Genomic DNA, 26,696 nt, shown 5'->3' on the forward strand with positions numbered 1-26,696 from the left:
AAAATCCCCTCATTAGCCATAAATTTATAGCTTCTTGGAATAATAGAGAAAAGGCCACTTTATTTAACAGTTGACTATATGAGAGATTTTTTTATTCATATCACATCTGTAACTTTCAGTATGTGTTTTATACCAGTTTTACAATTTACATAACTTGAATTGAACTCTTTTAATCTATCGTAAGAGTTGAAAAGTCAAGTGTATAAAAAACTTCTTAATAGAAACTTGGCTTTGATATTTCTAAATATGGCAGGTATTATCCATCATTGCCATTTTTCAGTGGTCTTGTATTTTCAGTTGACTAGGACTTTTGACTCTCTAAATTACGTTACTACGTAAGAGTTAAGTATACTTAGTTCCAATACCATCCAGACACACATACAAATGATGAGAACTTTGAATGAAGAGAGTACGAACACAGAAAACTTGATATTTGACGAAGATTTTAATGAAAGCATTATGATGTACATATATATTTGTCATCAGATATCGGTAAGTCAACTAAATGTTTTAATCAACATAATTACTATGTCATCAAAAAGTTGTAATTTGTTGATAAAGAAACAATCAAATATGTGAAAGACTTCTGCTTAAATTACTGTACAAAAATTCTTAACAATAATTATTAATACTGGCCGATACTTATCTTAGACTAATACAAAATATATCGTTTACAGTTAAAGATTAACCTTTAGCTATAAGGTTCTCCACAATATATGTTGTATATATGTTGTATGTTGAACTTTTCAACTCTATAATCTTCATTATATGACTCTTTTCAAACAGAAATATAATAATAATTGATATACCTTACCATATTATGAAAAAGTTTTATCTCAGATAACAAATATTGTCTTTAACAATTCATGTCCTTTATTAATGTTGGTACATGTATATTGATATTTCATTGTTTTTCTACAACATCAATAAATTTTATCAGGCACTAGCAGTGTTTAAATATTACAGAGATATGAACATGGTGTCTACTTAAAATAACACATGTTTTATCATATTTGCAGTTTAAGCATGAAATACAATTGGTAAAAACTTTTTCTCCCCTTTAAAACTATACAACTACCATATAAAAAAAAAGTTAAAAATTCAATTGAACCATGATACATGTTATACATGTTTTGTATCTAAATGTGACAATTCTCTGATGTTTTAAATTGCTTTGGTTATATAAATGATGGATATACTTAACTTGAAAACATTGACTTATGTAATGTTGAATTCAAAGGTAAACCAAAAATTAATCACTTATTTAGAGTTCAATTATACAATATTGTAAAATTAGTTTCAATGAAATAATGAAAATTTCAATTACATCATATGTAATTTTAATACTCTGACATCATTCAATAATGAGTGTTGTTGAGACTTTGTCAGCAAAGTGTGACAAATTAGTTGTGTGTTTTTTTACTTTATAATTACATTAATTAAAGGTCAATGTATCAAAACAAACAACCAATTGGGGAATTCAAATATCAAAAATATTACAAATTCATTACCTAACAACACATGTAACCAACACATATTTTAACTCATGGACTATGGCCCAAAACATATAAATAACTCCTGGACTATGCCCAAACACATGTCATAGACTATGCCCATCAGTGAATTAATTAGTTGTATATTTTATGACATTCAAATTCTTAGATTATCTATTTTATAACATGTATAAGTACATGTAATTTATTTGGATATTGTGGTATCCGATTAGAAGTATTTATAATTTCAAATACTTCTACTTATCATCTAAGGATTTTATATACTATATGCTTAGAAACTGTATGAAGTTAAAAATAATAGAAGTTATTACTGATAATGTGTCTGAGGTTATGAAAAAATGTTGAAATCTTGAATCATCAAATGAATATTGAACATCATAGAATTCCTTAAGTGATTGTCTAACAGGTCAAACAAACTTTATCTTTGAATCAGAAACCGATTAATGTATTGATTTACATTATGTACAAACCAACAATAAACTTTACTACCATAACTTATAATACATGAACTCAATCATCTAAAAAATGCACACATTTGACACATATTGCATAGTCACTTTAATACAACCATTCCTCACAGTCACAACAAAAATACTGAGTAGATTCAGAAATAACTAGAGTGTAACCTGCATAATCCAACACCTGAGTATTCCAACATCCTGCTTTAACCGACACATTTCTATGGTCACAAAATATGCCCAACCTTGCGAGAAAAAAACTCAGTATTGCAACATTGTGCTTCATCCAACATGTTTTTTCTGGCCCCCAGTGTGTCAGACAACACAGGTTACACTGTACTTCCAATCAAGAACAGATGGAAATACTGGCAGATTTATTTATTAGTCATTCAAATGCAAAAAGTTGTATTACAAACTAAAATTAAAAAATGTCCACCTTGTTTTAGTGTGAATTTGTGAGCAGGATATATCTAAAATATATTGATTTAACTAAAGTTCTCTATAATGTTGATATTGTGTACCTATGTTTATTAAAATTTATCAAATATTAGAAATCACCATGCTTATCCCATTATATTTATTGAAAATTGTAGTTATCATGTATTATGTTGTATCAGACATCATTTAGTATTGTTTTATCATATTACTTGGCCTAAAAAGCTTATTCATTTGTTAAATGTAAATTGTGTATAACAACTGATCAGTAGGCAATATAATCTTCTGATTCAAAAACTTCTGTATACATTTTACATAAACAGCTCATAAGCACATCCCAAAAAATTTGAAAGCCAATATTTTTTAACATACCAGTATATGAGATATTTTATGTTGAAATGTTTCTAATTGTAAATAGATATAAGAAGATGTGGTATGAGTGCCAATGAGACATCTCTGTTCAAGTCTCAATTTGCAAAAGTAAATCATTATTGGTCATAGTTCGGTCTTCAACATGGCGCCTTGCACATTGCTAAGTTCCATTGATATTACTGCTATTTTTATTATTTTATGAAGGAAAAATTAACCCTTTTTCTTTGAAAGCAAACAAAACTGTGAAATTCAATATGAATTTATAATAACATACTTATTTCAGACACAATTGAACAATACAAATGTTTTAAGTTTTATTAATTTACAATGCACTGTTTAGAAGATTAGAGTATTTAATTATTCTTTTAAATATGTATCAATTAATAGTTTCTTAGAATTAAAAGTTTTCATGCAGAACATGATAAAGAAAAAGAAAAAGATATCAACAGAGTATACGGTAAATATGTATGTTGCATCTATTTTCACAATGTTAAGACTTTAAATATATAAAATGAGAAATGAACAGTCCATTTCATATAACATAAGCTGCATTGATATAACAGGGGTAGTAACTCTGTTGGTTAGACAAACTAATTTACAATAGTATTTATTTCTACCGGCATATACTGGTGGCAAACTTATTTATCATTTATATCAAAACCAGTCCAGAATCTAAATTGTGTAAATTCATGAGTACTTTAGGATTTATTTAGTAATGAACAAGTGGTTCCTAAATTAAAAATCTTAGAATAATCAATATTTAGTAGGAAACCAGTAGCAGTAAACCAGTTTGTCAAACCAGATAAATTACTTCCCTTGTCCAAAAATACTAAAGAATCAACTTTGGTTATAACATAGCCAGTTTTGATTAAATAAAATCTTGATCAAGACTCCTAGGAATTTATTTTTCACCAATACTGCACATGATATAAAAGGAAATACATGTAGTATGAAATAATAAAATGTACCAAAAACACTTTCCTGAATATAGGCCTTTTGGGATTTATTTTGGAGTAAATATATCAAGCACCATATAGACTTGCAAAAGAAATATGATATAATATATGCTGAGTTTACAGGATACTTCTTTGATTTTTAATAAGCCCTCATATATGTATATGATTATATATTGAAATTGCATATTCTTTTATAGACACTGCACTCTAAAAAAAAATGGTGGAACTTAAAAACAACTTTTGAAATGAATGTTTAATGTAAAATTAGACAGTTGAATTATACAAATGAAAACATATTGTGCAGATTACAAAACTTCTGGTCAGCAAATTACAAATAATACTATCTGTTTAAGTATTGAACTAAAAATGTCTTAAATCTGTTTAAAAAGATATTTTAGTATCTAATGAAAATAAATGAAGAGAAACATGTACTGAAATGACTGATAATATTTTATTTAAATAATCTGTTTCTAATAAATCACCATTCCTCAAAAAGCAATCATAAGTTTACATTTTAAAACCTTGCATACAAATTAACAATTTCTCCCAAATTCTTATTTACATTAGTATTATGCATCTAAAATCACACTTAGCATACAAATTATATACAATACATGTTTAAAAAACAAATCTATTAAGGATAGCTGCCTGATTTAAGTTCTAAGAACTGACTAGTTAACTATGCATTCTTAGCTATATGGGATAGAAATCAAATGATAAAGCATTCTATGTACTTACTGTTGTTTAAAGATATCCCAATTTGAACTGACATATTGGAAAATGTTAGTATTGTAAAGAGCTCAAATTTAATTTAAGTATTTGACACAGAAAAACATATGTCTATGGTCTTTCCTTGTCTTATTAACAATAAAAAGTATCTGAACTTTAAAAAAAATAGAATAAAATGTAAATCTGTCCATAACATAATAAAATTTTCTCAAGGTCTTAAAAATTCCAATGTATACTGCTGGCTTTAGCTGACAATATAACTATCAAATTATTCATAATATTTTGAAGGTACAAATATAAAAACAAAGTAAAATAAATCGTTATTTCTATTTTCCTAATGATTTCTATCCCATACACTAAGTTTTGTCAATAGACTAGGAATGGAGTACTTCAAATCTATCAACAATAGACTCTTCGTTAAAGTGATCTTGAACATGTTTTTCAAAGTCTGCTAGTGGCAGTGTATTTGCGAATGATTTATTACACATGGGACATATTCTATCTACACCATTAGATTCCTCCCCTATCGTAGGATTCTGTAGAGTTTGTGGTGGATCATCATCTCCATCATCAATACATTCAAACACATGTTGCTGAAAGTCTTCCATAGGCATATTAGGGAATTGACGACTGCATACAGGACAAACCTGTGCAGTCACTTTAGGTCTATTAGTATCAGTCACATGACTTGATTCTATCACAGCAGTTGATTCTTTCACACCTACATCATTAGCTGGTGCATATACACTTTGAGAGTTATCCGTAATTTGACGCGATACTAAAATAGATGGTGAAAATTTACTGCCAACTTCAGAAGGCATAAAGTTTCTACTTGAAGTATCAACAGACACTGGGTAAAAATCATTATTAACACCCAAACGACCTTGTCCAAACAATGTATCACCTTGACTTATTGTATTATTACCATCATCTGATGGTGAAAGAACAGGTGATGAGTTTGCCTTTGGAACCACAGTTTCATTAAATATTCTAGAATTATTTATAGCAAAAGTGGAATCTTTTGGTCTGGCACCAGAACCTGTTATAAACTGTGCAGATTTATCCCCGTATTTTGAAGGGGAATTATGAACAATTGAAGTAGACGGCCATGATGAAGCTGGATCCCTGCACACTGTAGTAGAAGTCCCATCTGCTGGTACCCTAATATTGTTTGTTGAAACTGAAAAAACAAAGAAAAGTGACTGACATGAATCAAATATATGAAAAGGGAATTATACTATAAGTTGTTTTGTGGAAACAAAAGCATGAAAAATAAATAGAAAATTGATCAATTAATTAACATTTTTGATTTTTTTTAAGTAAAGCATACACATTGTTTGAAACAGGGCTTAAAGTTATATTTTTTTCTGTATTAAACACGTAATTTCAGTACAAATCTACTCATGATTAAACAGGGATGTTTCTTCCTTATGAAATCTTTTCTAAGTAAGAGCTGTCAGAATTAGAATGATGGCATGATGTTTAAATGTATATCAACAGGTTTAACACTTTAGCTTTGTTCAAGTTCTGGGATCATTCTGTGATATGAAAGTGTTATACTCTGTGTTTGTAATGTCTTCGGTACTGGTGTAATAAAAGATCAGAGCTTCTATTAAGTTCTGGGATTGTTCTTTGATATGGTGCTACTAAATATACTTTTAATGTGTTTTAATGTCTACAGTATTGGTACAAAAACAAGCTATAGCAAACTTTCCAAAGATGTGTAATTAGAGATCAGTGCTTTTTCAAAACAGATTTTTATGTGGATTTATAGCTTATCATTGGTTTCAATTTTTTTCACATTGAACTACACACTGGGATGAAATAGTTGGAACTGAAAGGGAGATAACTGAATACTCAATAAGCTATTTAAACTCACCCAAAGTTGTTGTGCTTGTCTCAAGCCAGGAACCTAGTCAGTGGTTTAATTTATATCTTAATAGAAAATAAGGGAGATATTGTATTTGGTCCCATACCAATTTGATGACCCCCCCCCCCCAAAAAAAAAGTAACAATGTGTTATAGCTGTTTATCTACTGCTGAAGCATGTTAATCCATTTGATGTTAGAGGAAAATCTTTGATAGACTCCTACACATATACATACTCAAGAATATAATAGACTTGTTTGTTGTTGATGACCATACAATGTATGTCAACCTCTTAAATGTTTTTATTCTTATCTCAAACATTATGTTCACTTGTACAAGTTGTATGTGCACACATTTTAATATCTTCTTACCTGCTCGTCTTTTAAGATCTTGAATTATATGCCCTTGTTTTTGTATTGTTTCGGTTTGTATCTTTAATTGCTGTAAAAATTGCTTTAATGTCTTCTTGTGTTTATCAATTTCAAACAAAATTTGTTTACTTTCTTCAACAGTCAATAAAGTCTGATCTTCATTCATACGTGTATTATAACCAGATTCTGGCCATTCTCTATCACTGATGGTCATTATTTTTTGTTCATATCCCTTGGAAACAGTTTTTAATCTTTCCATTAAAGCTGATATATGTTCATCTTTGTCACGCATTTCAGTTTTCAATTCTTGAATTTTCCTAGTAAAAGGTTCGGTCATAATATTAGGATCTTTCTGCTTTTCTAATTGCTGGAGCTGTATATCCCTTTCTTGCAACAGTTGCTTAAAAGTTAATATGTCTCGATTTAAAGTATTTATTTTTTCTGATAATTGAATATTTTTTGAATTCAGGTCCGTGTTCTTTTCAATTAAGTTACTTTGTCCAGTATTATTTTTATTGTATATCAAACTTTGCAACTTATTTTTTAGATCTTTATTTTCATTTTCTAATGTAATTATTTTGGCCTGTGCCCGCATTAGTTGTCTCTGCACACTCTCAGCATAACCAATCTGTGCTTTGACCTGGGCCATTTGGTCATCTTGATCGGCCCCTGGTGAAGCACCTACAGGTCCAGCGGCACCAAACATATTTGAATTATTTCTTGTGCTTTGTCTTGAGTACTCCATGTCCCTGATTGTTTGTTGTAAAATATCATTCTGTGATTTTACTTGTTGATGACGTCTTTTCATATCCTCATAAGCTTGAAACAAGGCATGATGGGAGGCTTGAGGATTTTCTTCTGTTCCTGATTTAATCACAAAAGTTGGAGGAGAATCAAGATTATGATGACCTTCTGAAGGGTCAATTATATCTATATCTTCATCCTTGTCTGTCATTATAATTCTTTTCTACATTTCTCTGTAAAAGAAAACATAAGTCAAGAGTGTATATAATAATCAGAAAAATATGTCGACTATCATGAGTATAATCTGATATTGTGTTTGAATAACTCAATGTTACAATATAAACATATGTCATTTCCAGGCCTTTTATCGCTGACTATGCAGTATGCTCATTGTTGAAGGCCGTACAGTGACTTAAAGTTGTAAATTCCTGTTTCATTTGGTCTCTTGTGGAGAGTTCTTATTAGCAATTATACCACTTTTTTTTTTTTTTTATATATATACAATGTTATATTTCTTACACATATGAAGGAAAAAAAACGTAAAAAAAATAGTACTTATCAGTTTTAAAATGTTCTAATAATACAAGTAATGTTTCTTTAGATAGCATTAAACCCACAATGTTCAAATTGTAAATGATTGTATGATTTTATTCATTCAACAAATATAGAAAAATATTGTTTGGGTCGAAAAAACTATCTGAAAATCATAGATACATATTGAGCTCAGAATATCTGCATCTAATAATTTACTCCTTGTTTATCCTATTAAAAGTATACATTTGTAATATATTTTCCATGTTTTTTTTTTTTTCCTTTGTTGTTAAACAAATCTTTTTTTTTTTAATTGTATACATTTTAACATTTACATCCATTATTTAATTTTTCAAGCACATAAGCCACATGATGAAAAGCAGAGAAATATATCTTTTCTTCTAAAAATCTTTTTTTTGCATCTTAAAGTGAATATGCAGCAATATGAAAATAAGTTACTTCCCTTTGAATATGTATTTTCTATACTTTTAGATAATGCAGTTAGATGATTGTTTATTTTTCAATGATAAACTTAACTATACAGGAATGCACACATATCTTGACAGAAGGTTTCATAGAATTTAATAAACTGTGTAGAAACTAAAATAAGACAATGAAACCACACCTACCTTAAAAGCTCCAAGATCATTCATGTAATTTCAAGGATTTTTATTTTGGTTTAGTTTTATATATATGTTACTAGCTTTAATGCATTAAGGATGTCTGCTGGTCATGTTTTTGAATTCTTGTCATATTTTCGATTTTCTCAGGTTTTATCCATCCAAATGTATTAAATTTTTTTTTACACGACACCCCACTTTTGTCTTCATAAATCTGTTCAATAGATCATTTAAGATTTAGTGATCCGTCGGCATGAAATCCTTGTTATTTTTTCTTGGTTTAAAGGGTAAAAAACAATTCCAATGTTAACAGATAGTAAAGTCTGAAGAAAACCCTTTTCCCGCCATTTTCTAAATGTCTCGTATTTTGAAAACTACACACGAGACTAATGATTTTATTACTTTATTTTGTTTAAATATCAAAGTTGTTTTCATTTTAAGCAACCACATGAAATCCTTGTTATTTTAAGTTAGAGCAGCAGACATCCTTAAGTTTGTTTTGTTATACTAGTACATTAGAATAGGAATAATATTTATCATGTGTGTGTAGTTTTTTTTTGTCTTTTATCGTGTCTTTTGAAGTGTTACATCCAAGAGAAAAATTCTAACAAACAAATTCTATTCAACTATTTGTAGATATAAGCAAATCATATAGAATATCAAATTATTTTTTTTTATAAAATTCAATTCAATTCATCTTTATACTTTGTTCATTTTTATATTCAACCTGCACGACCTGTTTTTATCTAAAAGGTTATCCATCAACAACCATTATTTTCGGATAAAAGTCAGTGCCACATGCAAGCATGCCAAGGATCCCAAATTAGAGACTGGTAAATATAAGTCTTTGCTGTGTTTTCAAATATCTCAGATACACATACTTTGTAAAAAAATGCACACTTAAATCTGTTGAAGATGAATTTCACTTTATCATCAATTGTCCAGCAAACAAAGGACAGGGAAATATTATTCTAGGTGGTTTAAAATGCATGTGATATTTTTTAAAACCACTGAAATGATTATATAATAGTACATGTATGTGTGTCGTGTTGTCTTTAATAGGAACAAGAATCTTTATTCTTTTCCTTTTATTCATTTTAAAAAATCTGTATGTTTTTAACACATCATATTTTTGCTGATTATAACTTCAAGATATAAGCTTTTAAGAAGATATTAGAATAACTTACAAATCTAAAATGTCTTTATCAAGGCGTCTTGTCTTCCTTGTTTTTCTTGTGTATTTCTTCCTGATAAATAAAAAAATAATATTTGAATTTATTTTTAAAACACTGTAAATGAAGTCTTAAATATACTGAAGACATAATAATGTTAAAACCAGAATTTCATTCCTTAATTCAAAATTAAGTTTCGTATTGATTACATAAGGTATAAAGTAGTAACATTTTGACATTACAAAGACAAATGTAAGCTGCCTTGCCACAAAGTAGTAACATATTGACATTACATAAGGGCATAAAACACTGCCGCCTTGGCACAAAGCAGTATTAAACATGTTGACTGACATTCATCATTTAAAAAATACAAAAATTTAGAATTGCATCCCCATGCACATGTACATTGAATGAGGCTTCACATTTTATTTTACTTTACAAAAACTAACACTTTTTCTTGAAAGAGGGCTCTTTCATATTTTTGATAAATATTTAACATATATATATATATATATATGTAATGTTGAGTATCAACATGAAATAATTTTTTTTGTTCCTTCTTTAGAAGTATTTTCTGTTCACTTTAACAGAGAAGATTGGATCATTTCTCAATTTAAACTTTCTATTTGTTCTAGAATAAGATAATAAAACTAGTTTAAAACATTGTAAAATATACAGTTCTAAAAGTGAAATATTGGGGGTCATCAATATTCATGATCTTAAAAAGATTCAGAAAAATATACAGTATGTAGTACAAACATCAAAAATTTCATCAATGCCATTAACATGATTAATGCAATTGCACAACAAACTGCTTACTATGTTGAAGAAGTTTAAAACCAATATCACTTACAATTAATTTACATAACCATGATAACCACTTTAAAATACATGGCTGACAAGTAGTTTGTCCCCTTTTAAATGTACAAACATGTAGTAATAATTGTTTGCCATTTTAATTTTATAACAAACCTTTATGCATATCTAATCAGAAACTGTATCATCATTATTTTTAACCACAAAATAAATGAGTTCTTATGATTTTCTTAATATATCACATACAAAATCTTCAGTTCCATTCTAGTATGATTTTTACATTTGTTTTTCTTAAATACCCTTACTTCCTGGACTACTAAAGGTATATACCATATACATGTATACAATAGCTTCAAAGTGCACCTACCATATCACAAAATTATCTTGCAAAAGTGAAAGTAGAATAAATTTGACATATTTTCAGAGATTAGGCAATGTCTTGATTTTTTTCCATTTTATTATATACATACATATGTATATACATGGTGTGCAATATGGAGGAATCATTTTACATGATTTTACATAATTACCTGATATTCACAAAGTCATGTTCATTGATAAAAAAAAATGAAGGAAATATAACAGTGTAGCTGACACCACTAAATATGTATAATTACATTGTATGTAAATCATTATGCTTCAAAGAAAGAAATGCGTTCTGAGTAAGGATTGAACTATTTGTTGTTTATCTACTTGTGTATTTATTGATTTGTGTCATCATAATCACATGTATGCTTCTATATGTGTACATAGGTGTGGATCGGTGTTATAAGTGGCAATCTTTTAAGTGAATCATTCAAGTAAAACCTTCTTAGCCTGTAAAGTAAAAAACGAACCCTTTAAATACAGGTCATTGTCATTGACTCTCAGGTACAATTTATGCATTTGATTGAAAAATATAAAGCCATTTATTCGATCATTGAACTTGCCAAAAAGTTAAAAGGTCATTGTGGTATAAAAAAGTAATTTGGAAAGTGTGTATCTAGGTAAAACAATTCAAATTATCTTATTCCATATTCAAAAGGTCCAGATATGTCCATGCAAGTCACAAACCAAAAGGTGTTTATATGATACATTGGTCTGTAATTTGGGAAATAACAAATATTTTATTCTATCATATGTACACACATACTCATACATATACTAACATAGTTGTGTAATGTGTAAATGTGCAAATCACTCATACATCCAGGTATATGACATGGCAACTTAATTGAAATGGAAGTAAACTTTCTTCTGACTTACTTTGAGATGGGTTTTTTTATCCACATAACCACAAATTTAGTGTGAGGCTATTATGTTTTTTTATAAGTTCTCTTGTTAATCCAAAAAATTAATAATAAATCACAACACATATTTTGGGCTTCACACCCTTTTTTTCTAATTTCACGCACTATTTTATGAACTCGTCTTTAGATTAAAATATTGTAATATAGTGACTATATTTTTAAAATCCATTTTTTAGAAAATAACAATGCAAATCGTGTGATTCGAGTGGGTGTGTTTGTGACACACCTGTTAACAGAAATAATAGTGTAGACGTGGTTCATTGTGTACTCCTTTGCACTCGTCACATCTTTGGATGTTTGATCACTGAATTTGTAAGATAATTTTCATTACCAAATGAAATAAATCGCAATTTTAATTAGGTCACAGCAAATACATTATGTTTTGGGAAAACCGAAAATTGGGTTTAGAGTGACGTCCCTTTATAAATATTACAATATTCGTGTATAGAAACGTTATTTATCCGGCGATTGTAACAATTTTTCTAAAAGGTGTGAACGTCTGGACAGGAGAGCGGTGCTGTTCATATTTTACCAAGATTATAATTAGGAGAAATCCAAAATGTAAAATGTCCCTATGATTTTTATTAATAACTCTACCACTTTACTTTTATCACTGAACTTACCCCCCCCCCCCCCCCAAATAAAATTAAACTGAAAAAATACCCCAGCAAAACTAACAAAACCGTGAAACACGTACATCATCTGACATTTTAAATAAACCAAAGATTTGTAAGTGAATTCTAGGAAGACTGTACAAATATGTTGATAAAATTTCAACCTGCACTTGCTTTTCCTAGGTTACATATTTCATCTTTTAGCCTAGGTATAACTATAGCACTCTGTTATCGGTGATCGTCGACAGGGGAAATATTTTTAAATTAAGATACTCTTGACATGATTGTTTCTAAGGTGTAATTTCGTTTTTTTATCATATTTTGGAAAATCATTCAACATGGCCACCATAGATAAAAATGGAACAAAGTGGTTTAAATGTCGTATATCTTGATCACCATCATTATGAATATATGGATACGAGAAATTACTTATTTTTTTCTGCCATTAAAACATTTATTAACTCTATTTGACAAGTGAATTTTATGTTGTTAAATGAATAAACATAAAAGTTGTTAAAGAAAAATAGAAGCTTGAAACACTGAAAAGTATTAGCAATTTTCAATATTTGCAAAAGTGCCAGTATGGGTAAAACTATAATAGACCATTTGTAGGTTGAATACTTTTATTATCTTGAAAATGGTAATGGAAAAACAGAAAGTATTAAAAGCAAAACCTTATCAACAAATTGGTTACAGATCGTTATACACGGTACAAACAGCAGAACCTTTATATCAACAAATTGGATATAGATATAGAAAGATGTGGTATGAGTGCATGCGGCAATGAGACAACTCTCCATCCAAATAACAATTTATAAAAGTAAACCATTACAGGTCAAGGTACGGCCTTCATCACGGAGCCTTAGCTAACACCCGAACAGCAAGCTATAAAGGGCCCCAAAAATTGGTAATGTAAAACCTTTCAAACGGAAAAACCAACGGTCTAATCTATATAAAAACGAGAAACAAGACACACGTATGAACTACATAATTGGTCTTAAGATGTTTTCAAGCCATATCAAATTATCTCCAAAGACATTACTTAATTTTATGGCAAAATGAGAAATGTGTTATTAGCCCTGATATATATACAAGCTGCGCCCTGTGGAGCATCTGGTTTATTTGAAGGGTAGATGTTCCCGACCTGTTTATTAGTGGAATTGTGAATCAGGCCATTTTATATATATAAATATATATATATAATACTGATTGAATACCCACCAAAAATAATTTAAAAAAATAAACAATACTTAAACTTAAATTTTGAAATACAAACATAATGTGATAAAATATTGAATTCCTTTACAGATTTTCTTATACTTACTCTCATGTTTGAAATTGGGTGCACATATATTGGGTTAAAAAATATTCTATTGTTCAATTTATTTATGTATTACGATATGCACATTTATACCCCAGGAGTATTAAGGCATGAAAACAATACAATACAAATATATACATAATACAAACAATAAAATATGAAACATCATAAATATCGGTAGCAAAAATAAGGAATAAAAATATTTATTCAGGTGTTAACAATTCCGTATTTTCTAATTGTTTGACTTGGTCTGATTTTCTGAACCAGTTTCACTCGCTTTGAATAACTCAAATATTTCTTTTTTTATAATATCCCATTTCATGATAATTGTTTTGTGAAAAACGCGGTTAAATATTTATAATTCCTTATCTTGAAATTTAAAGATGATCGCTCGTGTCAATCCCGCTTTTCATATCTTGAAATAAATTCGACCGCCGATGGGCGAATTATTTGCAAGTTGCTTCAAAAAATGTTCAGTTTGCGTGCATTTGAAGCCGTGTTTATTATGGTGTTTTACTCTTCTCCTAAATACTACGCAATAGATAGTACCTACTTCAGACCGTTTAATCTATGTAGTAATCGTATTAAAGTGTGTTGTAGTAGTATTCGATTAACTTACCATTAGATATACTGCTTTCTCCTTTACCGTTTTTTTTTATGAAATACGGAAATAGCAAACACTTTTTAAGTGGAATGTTTTGAAAATCATTCCTTATAAGTTTCCGCTTTTATTGTGTAAAGCTGCCGGTTATAATATCATTTAAATATATATGTATATTTAATACATTTCACAAGAGGGACCTGTTTAAGCAACAACCTCTCTTAACTTTCGAGCCATTATAGTAGCTATACTAGTAGTATAACAACTATATATCATAAAAAGGGGAAAAATAAATAAAAGGTATTACGCTCATAAATACCACAAAAGAATAAAAAATAAAAAAACTGAAGTGACATCATGATGGATACAAAAATTTACATGTTTGTAGACCGTTTTGATCACTTTGCCGAGGTAAACTCTCTATGTACACAATGATGGTTATAACAATTGACATGTACCGTTCTAACCATTCTGCCGTCGATCTCTATACGTAACAGTACAGCATTAGAACGAACTAAAAATTCGTTGAACATAAATACTTTATAATAAATTGTACTGTTATACTTCAATCACATCTTCTCTGTAATATTTTCTGCATTTCAATTCTCCATATACCAACAATAGACTTCGCGAAATATGGTATCATCCTTAACCTGTACAGTCGCTAGACATAAAATCTACACTGAAGTGGAACCATTGATATCTGTTAGACCACACATGTTTTAGAAAGACCACTTCCTCTTTGACATATACAATGCTAAATACAACGCTATTTTTTTATTGATTGTTATTTTTTAAACAACCAGTTTAAACAAATAGTCTCAAGATATATGATCCATTATTTGAATTCCCGAAACACTCATTAAAGTAAAGAATTTTAATTATCAATGAACATTGTATCGTTAATTATTTTGTGCTTGTGCTTGTGCTTGTGTTTGTGTTTGTGTTTTTGTTTCCTGTTATTATACTAGCAGTATAGAATGATTTCCCTTTTTTAACACTGTTTGAAAGTATGTAGTTTAATGCAGCTATTAAATTCCACTAGTCGAGATCAAAAGACCTATATCAACGTTGTACAATCTGGTCATTTTATGTTCCTGTATCTTCCCCAAGTTATGGATATCAATAGTGGCTGCCTTTATAATATTCATAGTCTCTGTAGTTTATCTATAACTTTTCTAGACTCGGGGCAATTTAAAGCTTAATTGAACAATTGATACTGTATATTTCCAATAGAAATTTGTGTCTTTTTGCTGCTGTCTCGTATGCTTATCTTATCTAACTCAATTCACAATGATGTCTCAATAATTTCAGACATTAAAAGTATATTATATTATTGTGAATATCATACAATAACTTGTGCCTATATACGGAAAAAGAAAGATAACTTAGATTTATATCAAATTAAAGATATCAAACTTTTAAAAAAAATGATTGTAAAAAGGTTTTAAAAAAGTGTGAACAGGGATTATTTATATTAACGAAGCAACCCTCACGTTGACATACATATCTTCTTAGACTTGTATGAAAAGCTTCAAATGGTGTCATTAATACTGGGAAGTAAGAACAATGACAGATAGGCTAATCCTGACAAATTCCAAGTATTGTCTGTTCTTCTATATACACTCCTCCACTTCTAAGTGCACTCCAAGAGGAATCCACAATTGTGGAAAAAGAGAGAGACCTAAATGCCAGAACATTTAATACACATTGCTAAAAAGTTTAAGACGATTTTATCGAATACAAAATGATGTATATTTCAATAAAAGAGAGGCGTTCGTACGCCCTCTACTTACACTATCTACAATTCAACACTGCATTCATGACTTATGATCAACTTAAGTTTTTGTATTACTGATCACCAACCAATTTTTAAAACTTCGGAACGCCAACTTACGAATTAAACGATGGGGATCATTACTAAAAGTTAATCAAAAGGGCCTAAGCAGAGAATACAAAACCCTCTCAGATCATTTTTCCCCGTGGGAGTTGTTACCTTAGCTATCATATAGCAGAATTAAACTTCTTTATAAAGTGGAAATTATACAGAAAAAAACATCTGAGTATTTATTTTGATTACAATAATTAAATTTTGATAATAACCTCAGTAAAATAGATAGGAAAAGCATCACGCCACTCAATTGTTCTCAAATGTTTAGGTGCGTATTTCAATGAACACTTCGCTTTAACTCTTGAAACATTTCAATATCTGAGTCAGTTTTTTTGTAAAGTTTTGCACATTAAATTAGCACTTTGATAAACATTTGAAAATAGTTTAAAGAATGAGCCAGAAAATGGATATCTTTCGTGTCTAATGTTTACAAATGTTTATATGAAGATTGGTATAAAAAGAGAGCATGTCATTTTTTTTAAATTTGAGTGAAGTGTTTGGTTATTTGGTAAGAAAAAGTGTCAACACCAAACTTTAAAAGGAATTGAAAAGGAATTCAGCAAATTTACAAAATATACATTCCTGGAAGTTCATTCATAGTATAATAGGATGACTTTTTGTGTGGGAGTACCACGTTTATAATATAGTTTATATTTTTAGCACACCGATTGAAGAGCCATAAATCCATCAATTAAAATATTTTCAACACCTCCATGTTTTTATATGGAATTGCAGGGTGAATGTGACCTACACAATACTCGGGAATAATACACTTTATAAGGTTTGGGGATTGAATTAGGCTGTTGTGTTATTGACTATCAATTAACTGCCAAATCACCTTTCATCCATACACCACATTTTCATATCGTCGAATTATAAGTTGAAACTATTTTATGCAAAACTTGAATGATTTATTAAAAAAAATTTGTACAAGCTTACACTGGTTGGACTTTTGAAATCATTTTAGAAAGTAATGATCGAATCGTTACTTATCACCGTTTAATACATCGATAGGTGTTTTTCTTGATCGATATCTTCTTCCCAGTTACTTGAGATGAAGTTTATCGTCGATTACAGCTTCTAGTGAATTCAAAGAATTACATATAGACAAAACGAAACTTTTGTGTGATTTCCTTGCATCTTTCAAAATATTTAACTTAAACAAAACTTTTTTTTTTTTTTATTTATGCCTATCTATCTGCCATCTTTACAAAATTCCTTAATTTACAAATTAATTTTCCAATATAACTATAGAGTGCACATATTATTCTACACATTTCATATTCCAAGAATCATAGTTCCGTATATACTTCTCAGTATTTTATTGAATTACGACCTAAAATTAGCAGTTCTCAATATTACACAATTTTCATTAGTGCATGTGCCTTCTTTGACTTGCATTTCAACCCTCAGATTGCATATATCCCGACGTGAACTGTGGGGTATATACATTAGTCCAAATCCCCCACTGTGGGATCAGACTTCCATCTGTTTGACTATGAGGCTTGTATACATATGCTGTGTTGTTTGATAGAAACGGGGAGATTTAATTCGATGCCTCGTGTAAGAAAAAGTACAATATTCTATGCACATCGAAGAACCATGGCAACAACACTTTGGGGGGTCCATTGTCTACCTAGTGTACTGTAAAACGTCTGTTCTTATGTAATATACCCTAATAATGCAGTGGCAGTTCAAGTTCTAACTCCGTTCGACCCATTTTTAAGAAGTAACATAACAGTAACTACCAAAACACAGTTACAAGATTATGTGTTACCAATAAGACACCTTCTGCATTCTCTATTCACCAACGAACATAGGACAAGGATTTGTGAACGAACAATTACAAATCATCGTATACGGCCTTCAATAATGAGCAAAATGTGAAACAATTCAACAGAGAAAACCAACGGATAAGTAAATGATAAGGACCCAGCTAACAATTCAATGATAAGAACACAACAGATAATTCGATGGTAATAAAACAATAGATAACCCAATGGTAAGGACACAACAGATAATTCAAAGACAAGAACACAACAGATAATTCAATGGTAATAAAACAATAGATAACCCAATGGTAAGGACACAACAGATAATTCAATGGTAATAAAACAATAGATAACCCAATGGTAAGGACACAACAGATATGTCAATGGTAGTAAAACAATAGATAACCCAATGGTAAGGACACAACAGATATGTCAATGGTAATAAAACAACAGATAATTCAATGATAAGGACATAACAGATATGTCAATGGTAATAAAACAACAGATAATTCAATGATAAGGACATAACAGATATGTCAATGGTAATAAAACAACAAATAATTCAATGATAAGGACACAACAGATAATTCAATGATAAGAACACAACAGATAATTCAATGGTAATAAAACAACAGATAATTCAATGATAAGGACATAAAAGATATGTCAATGGTAATAAAACAACAAATAATTCAATGATAAGGACACAACAGATAATTCAATGATAAGAACACAACAGATAATTCAATGGTAATAAAACAACAGATAATTCAATGATAAGGACATAAAAGATATGTCAATGGTAATAAAACAACAAATAATTCAATGATAAGGACATAACAGATATGTCAATGATAAGGACACAACAGATAATTCAATGATAAGAACACAACAGATAATTCAATGGTAATAAAACAACAGATACTTCAATGATAAGGACATAAAAGATATGTCAATGGTAATAGAACAACAGATAATTCAATGATAAGGACATAAAAGATATGTCAATGGTAATAAAACAACAAATAATTCAATGATAAGGACATAAAAGATATTTCAATGGTAATAAAACAACAAATAATTCAATGATAAGGACACAACAGATAATTCAATGATAAGAACACAACAGATAACCCAATGGTATGGACTCAACAAATAGTTCAATGATAAGAACACAACAGATGATTCAATGGTAATAAAACAACAGATAATTCAATGATAAGGACATAACAGATATGTCAATGGTAATAAAACAACAGATAATTCAATGATAAGGACATAACAGATATGTCAATGGTAATAAAACAACAAATAATTCAATGATAAGGACACAACAGATAATTCAATGATAAGAACACAACAGATAATTCAATGGTAATAAAACAACAGATAATTCAATGATAAGGACATAACAGATATGTCAATGGTAATAAAACAACAGATAATTCAATGATAAGGACATAACAGATATGTCAATGGTAATAAAACAACAAATAATTCAATGATAAGAACACAACAGATATGTCAATGGTAATAACACAACAGATAACCTAATAATAAGGACCAAATAGTTCTTTGAATGATAAGGACACAACAGATAACCCAATGGTATGGACTCAACAAATAGTTCAATGATAAGAACACAACAGATGATTCAATGATAAGGACCCAGCTGATAATTCAATGATAAGGACCCAGCTAGTGATTCAATGATAAGGACACAACAGATAATTCAAAGATAAAGACCCAGCTGATAATTCAATGGTAATAAAACAATAGATAACCCAATGGTAAGGACACAACAGATAATTCAAAGATAAGGACCCAGCTGATAATTCAATGATAAGGACCCAGCTAGTAATTCAATGACAAAAACTCATCAGATGATTCAATGGTAAGGACACATCATATATGTCAATGGTAATAAAACAACAGATAACCCAATGGTAAGGATACAACAGATAATTAATTCAATGATAAGGACACAACAGATAATTCAAAGACAAAACCACAACAGATAATTCAATGAAAAGGACCCAGCTGACAATTCAATGGTAAGAACACAACAGATATGTCAATGGTAATAACACAACAGATAACCCAAAGACAAGAACACAACAGATAATTCAATGGTAATAAACAACAGGTAACCCAATGATCAGGACACAACAGACAATTCAATGGTAATAAAACAACAGATAACCCAATGGTAAGAACACAACAGACGATGCAATGATAAGGACCAAACAGATAATTCAATGATAAGAACACAACAGATAATTCAATGATAAGAACACAACAGATAACCCAAATGGTAAGGACTCAACAGATAGTTCATTGATAAGGACACAACAGATAACCAAATGGTAAGGACTCAACAGATAGTCCATTGATAAGGACACAACAGATGATTCAATGATAAACACACAACAGACAAATAAACGATAAGAAAACAACATATAAATCAATGATAAGGACTCAACATATAGTTCAATGATAAGGACACAACACATAGTTCAATGATAAGGACACAACATATAGTTCAATGATTAGAACACTACACATAATTCCGTGATAAGGGCACAGCAGTTCGTTCAATCATACAGACACAACAGATAAATCAATGATAAGGACTCAACAGATAGTTCAATGATAAGGACACTTCAAATAAATCTGTGATAAGGACACAGCAGTTATTTCAATGATACGGACAAAATATATATTTTAATTGTAAGGACACAACAGATTATTCAATGATAAGGCCACAACATATATTATAATGATAAGGACAAAATAGATAATTCAATAGAAACTGCAGATTAAACTATGATTAAGGCACATTAGGTCACAACAGATAATGCAATGATTCATCTACAACAGACAATTCAATGATTAATCCACAACAGATAATTCAACGATTAATCCACAACAGATAATTCAATGATTAATCTACAACAGATAATTCAATGATTAATCCACAACAGATAATTCAATGATTAATCTACAACAGACAATTCAATGATTAATCCACAACAGATAATTCAATGATTAATCCACAACAGACAATTCAATGATTAATCCACAACAGATAATTCAATGATTAATCCACAACAGATAATTCAATGATTAATCCACAACAGACAATTCAATGATTAATCCACAACAGATAATTCAATGATTAATCCACAACAGACAATTCAATGATTAATCCACAACAGATAATTCAATGATTAATCCACAACAGACAATTCAATGATTAATCCACAACAGACAATTCAATGATTAATCCACAACAGATAATTCAATGATTAATCCACAACAGATAATTCAATGATTAATCCACAACAGACAATTCAATGATTAATCCACAACAGATAATTCAATGATTAATCCACAACAGATAATTCAATGATTAATCCACAACATATAATTCAATGATTAATCCACAACAGGTAATTCAATGATTACTCCACAACAGATAATTCAATGATTAATCTACAACAGACAATTCAACGATTAATCCACAACAGACAATTGAATGATTAATCCACAACAGGTAATTCAATGATTAATCTACAACAGACAATTCAACGATTAATCCACAACAGACAATTTAATGATTAATCCACAACAGACAATTCAATGATTAATCCACAACAGATAATTCAATGATTAATCCACAACACACAATTTAATGATAAAACCACAACAGATAATTCAATAGTAAGTACACAATGTACAATTCAATGATTGGACACACCATAAAAATCATTAATAAGGACACAACATATTAATATTATATGATGAGGACACACCATATAGTTCAATGGTAATAAAACAACAGATAATGGAAATGATACAACAGATAATTCAATGGTATTGATACAAAAGATAATTCAATGGTAATAACACAATGCAACCGATAACTCAATGGTGAGAACACAATACATCATTGAATGATGAAAACACAACAGATAATTCAATTGTAAAGACCCAACAGATAATTTAATGGGCGAGGAAAAAAAGATAGTTCAAAGATAAGGACACAACAGATAACAAAATCGTAACCTGAACTTTTTAGAATTACATGTCGACGAGTATATACAAATTTCAGGTAATACAAATTATCAAAATTCTCAGAACTCCACCATAGGCATAGGGAACTTACCAGATAATGAGGAAGATTTATGTTTTTTTTTATCGTCCGGACATGGAATATAATTAAGATTATAACGGTATACTTAAATTTATATTTCTTTACGACCATAATATAACTCATAAAAAGATGCGACAAAAGTCGGCGAGGACGCAAAATAACTTTCATATGAGGTTTTCTACGTTTTTAAAATCAAATAGCCTGTATAAGAGAGAACTTTCTGGCTGTGTTGCCCGACACTGCGCAAAGTTTTCGCAGAACCTTTCATATTCAAACATTGAATCCGGTTCCTTACCTGGAAGAGGAAAACACACACTAAAGGAAGACATCTTCTGTTTAATAATAAAGGAAATGTAGGGTTGTTCACTATTGTTTGACGAATACCAGTTATTCGATTGTTCATTTTATATCTATTACGGACCTACTACCATTCTCACGACAAGTGTCTACTATAACTTATAGGTTCAAAGTTGAAAAAAGTTGAAAACAATTACCTATATTTAGCTCAGCGTGTTACTCATATAATGAAACCGTGTTCTGGATTAAACTTGCGAAGAAGAAAAAAGAACCAAAAGCATATGATATATAGTTTCAATGCGCACAACTCTTGCATGTGGAATAATCTGATATGAAAGTGATCAAAAAAATTTATAAGTCCAAAAATGTAACTTTTGAGAGCAAAAATTCACAAAAGGACCAAGCTAGAACCAGACCTTTAAAAACACTGCCCATGCAAATATGCCAATTCTAACTCAATATTTTATTCAAAGCATAATATGAAGTTGGATTACCGTTGACTTTGGATCCTATAGTAACTGTTTCATCGTTATTTGAGTTGCATATGATTTGAATAGAACATTGTAATGAACACATTTCGAATCTAAGTGTGTTGGAAATTTTTAATTTATATATACGAAATTTGATGTCAAAAGTAAAGCTTAACTCTTAAATTACACTACATGTTTCCTAGAAAACATATTTATTTCAAATTGTCAAAAACTTATTTCAGATTTTAATGATTTTTTCCCCTGTCAATGTTTTCAATGTTTTCAATTGTTATGAAATAAAATAAAATATTGAAATTTCCTACACATCCTTAATGCTATGATCCCTATTATAAGTATTTTTTTCTAGCAGGAAATCAGACTCGTCTGTGAACGTTATTTCTTTTAAAAATATTTAATTCAAAAAAATATTTCAAATCTGTTTCAAAAAATTCAGAAATATCTGCAGTTAAGGATTTAAATTAAATCAAGAAATTACGTAAGGACATTTTTTAATGTGTTAAAAATAAACAGCGTAATTTTACGTGTGAAACACTGTTTACTTCTTGCTGTAATTTATAAATAAATAAAGATGGAAGTAAATTCCAGAATTTAAAATTTTTTAAAGGGTTGTGTGCAGCTAAAATTAAAAAAAAAAGTAACCGAAAATTATTAAACGTTTTATCTATAAATTATAATATAGATATCTCATTTTTAATTATTTTTAATTTTAATCATATTTTTAATCAAAAGCTAAAAAGTACCTACTTTGTTGAAAACCATACTTTAGAAAGGAGTTATGATAAAAGCCAAATGATATGACACACTGACATTTCATGAGTACTATTTATTGGTGATGTAGGTTGAATTCATATGACATACTTCTACTAACACCTTTGAGTTTTTAGGAAGTAATAATAAGTTCCTCTATGAGTTCTTGGTAAAGGATTTAAACTTTGAACCCAACTAAATAATATGGATATGAAATTATAATTAAATGAATTAAACTGACAAATATATAAAAACGAAATGTAAAATTAAGCCCATCATATTAATCAAATACAAAAAACGGTTCCCTAAAAAAATCTTTTGAAAACAAAACAACGATTAAATAATTAATAATTGAAAAAGTTGACATCACAAATAGATTTGAAATTACACATACTGTAAGATATTTTTTTTTATATATTTATCTGTTAAAAATTAAGTTTGTAAATTATAAATAAAAATCTCAAAATTCGCATGGAGACCTTATGGTAACACTATAACGCATGTCATCTAAAGACTAATAATTTGTCAATAAGTAACAGATCTAGAAAAACTGCTTATGTTCATATCGTACAACCACTTGTAATACGTACATTTAACATTGATCTTCTTGATACTTTATGGACAAAACTGTTAATTACTGAAACTTATTACTGCTACGATACACAGAAATTATTTCATTGGCCAAATTATTTTTAAAGGGGCAAATACCCAGCTGAAAATTTTATTATCTCCAAAATGTTGCTCCCTTGTTTTACTAGTTACCGTAGCCCATTTTCGTTACGAATATGAAACAAAATATGTTCGCCTCACCTCCTTGTAGTCAGTTCACGTATGTACCTTTATATAGGTTTATCTATATATCATACTCAGATATTATGAGATTTTACCCATTCGGAACATTCTTGAAACATATGAACTTTGAACTTAAAACTAAATAATATGGATAAAAAGACATTTAGATGAATACAACTGCCAAATATACGAAAACGTAATCTCAAATTAAACACCTCAGGATAAACAGATACGAGAAAGGGTTCCCAACACAAAGCTTTTGAAAACAAAACAACATTATATACCTAATAATTAATTGAAAAAGCCCAGTTTCGTTACGAATATTAAAACAAAATATGTTCGCCTCACCTCCTAATAGTCAGTTCACGTATGTAAATATTATATTCCAACAAACCGTACATTTATATATTTATCTATATATTGTATGATTTTACCGAATCGGACATCCTTAAAACATATGGCCACAAAGAAATTCCTTTGAAATTCCAATATTTGACCGGTTTAATATACAATTATATATGCATAGTATCAAGTATGTCGAGCTTCGATACATTCCCAGTTTTCGACGAATTGGATCTACGATAACGAATAAACAACTGAATTGATTGACCTCTCATTTGATTTTCCGGAAACAACGAAACTATGACCCTCGAGCTTCATTCTAATCAGTGAAGGTATGTACATAATGTTTGGATTTCAGTAATAATTGGTCAATGTGATATGAATGTCAATTTACTGGGAAAATACCCAGCTGAAAATTTTATTAGCTCCAAAATGTTGCTCCCTTGTTTTACAAGTTATCGTAGCCCAGTTTCGTTACGAATATGAAAACAAAATATGTTCGCCTCACCTTCTTGTAGTCAGTTCACGTATGTACCTTTATATGGGTTTATCTATATATTATACTCAGATATTATAAGATTTTACCGAATCGGAACATTCTTGAAATATATGGACACAAGGAAATTCCTTTCATATCTGACAAGAAATAACGTAAGGACATATTTTCAATGCTTTTTATACAAGATACACAGCGTAATTTAAGGTGTGAAACAATTTTCTTTACCTCCTTCTAAGGTTTATAATTAAATGAATTTGGAAGAAATGTCCAGCGTTTCGAAAAGTATATGTGCTGTTGCAAAAAGAGTTGAGTGCAATAAAAGCATTTAAAATTTAAAAAAAAGTCATTTAAAATTATTGAACGTTTTTGAGGGTATAATATAGTTATCCACTATTAACTGTATTTAATAATAGATAACCAGTTACATCATTTCAAAACGTATGTTAACATTCTATGTAAAAAAAAAAGTTAGAAAGGAGTTATGATAAAAGACAAATGATATGTCACACTGACCTTACATGAGTTTTTATTGGTGATGTAGGTTGAAATCATATAACATACTTCTAACACCTATGCGTTTTTAGGAAGTGATAATAAGTTCCTCTATGAGTTCTTGGTAAAAGATTTAAACTTTGAACTAAAAACTAAATAATATGGATAAAAAGACAATTAGATGAATGCAACTGCCAAATATACGAAAACGTAATCTCAAATTAAGCACATCAGAGTAAACAGATAAGAGAAGGTTTCCAAACAAAAATCTTTTGAAAAAAAATTTACGACTTTATCTAACTAATAATTGAAAAAGTTAGCATCACACCTAGATTTGAAACTATACATGATATTAGTTATTTTTTTATATATCTATCTCATTCTGTTAGAAATTAAGGTGGCAAATTACAAATAAAAATATCAAAATTCGCATGGAGCCCTTATTGTAATACTATAACGCATATCATCTCCATACTAATCATTTGCCAATGAGTAACAGATCTAGAAAAACTGCATATTTTCATATTTTACAACCACTTGAAATACGTACATTCAACGTTAATCTTCTTGATACTTTATGCAAAATAAAATGTCAATTACTGATACTTATTACTGCTATGATACACAGAAATTATTTCATTGGCCAAATTATTTTTAAAGGGGCAAATACCCAGCTGAAAATTTTATTATCTCCAAAATGTTGATCCCTTGTTTTACTAGTCACCATAGCCAAGTTTCGTTACAAATAGACAAACAAACTATGTTCGCCTCACCTCCTTGTAGTCAGTTAACGTATGCAAATATT

The 26,696-nt window shown here is 29.4% G+C and overlaps 1 protein-coding gene across 9 annotated transcripts in view; it reads right to left on the reverse strand.

Moving 5' to 3' along the window:
* Positions 1 to 426: 426 nt before the first annotated feature.
* LOC139512888 (cytotardin-like) overlaps positions 427 to 26,696 on the reverse strand; it is an 86,516-nt gene continuing 60,246 nt past the window's right edge. For 3 of the 9 annotated variants that reach the window (XM_071300832.1, XM_071300840.1, XM_071300841.1), the window contains 3 exons: positions 9,787 to 9,846; positions 6,705 to 7,681; positions 427 to 5,644 (listed from right to left, as the gene is read on the reverse strand). In XM_071300832.1, the coding sequence (XP_071156933.1) occupies positions 4,839 to 5,644; positions 6,705 to 7,659 (1,761 nt within the window). In that variant the 5' untranslated portion in view covers positions 7,660 to 7,681; positions 9,787 to 9,846 and the 3' untranslated portion in view covers positions 427 to 4,838. Of the gene's footprint in view, positions 5,645 to 6,704; positions 7,682 to 9,786; positions 9,847 to 10,743; positions 10,898 to 11,117; positions 12,305 to 26,696 lie in introns of those variants that run through there. The other 6 variants (XM_071300833.1, XM_071300838.1, XM_071300834.1 and 3 more) reach the window with 6 other exon arrangements.

The sequence above is a fragment of the Mytilus edulis genome, chromosome 2 (genome assembly GCF_963676685.1).
Source record: "Mytilus edulis chromosome 2, xbMytEdul2.2, whole genome shotgun sequence".
Lineage (NCBI taxonomy): Eukaryota > Metazoa > Mollusca > Bivalvia > Mytilida > Mytilidae > Mytilus > Mytilus edulis.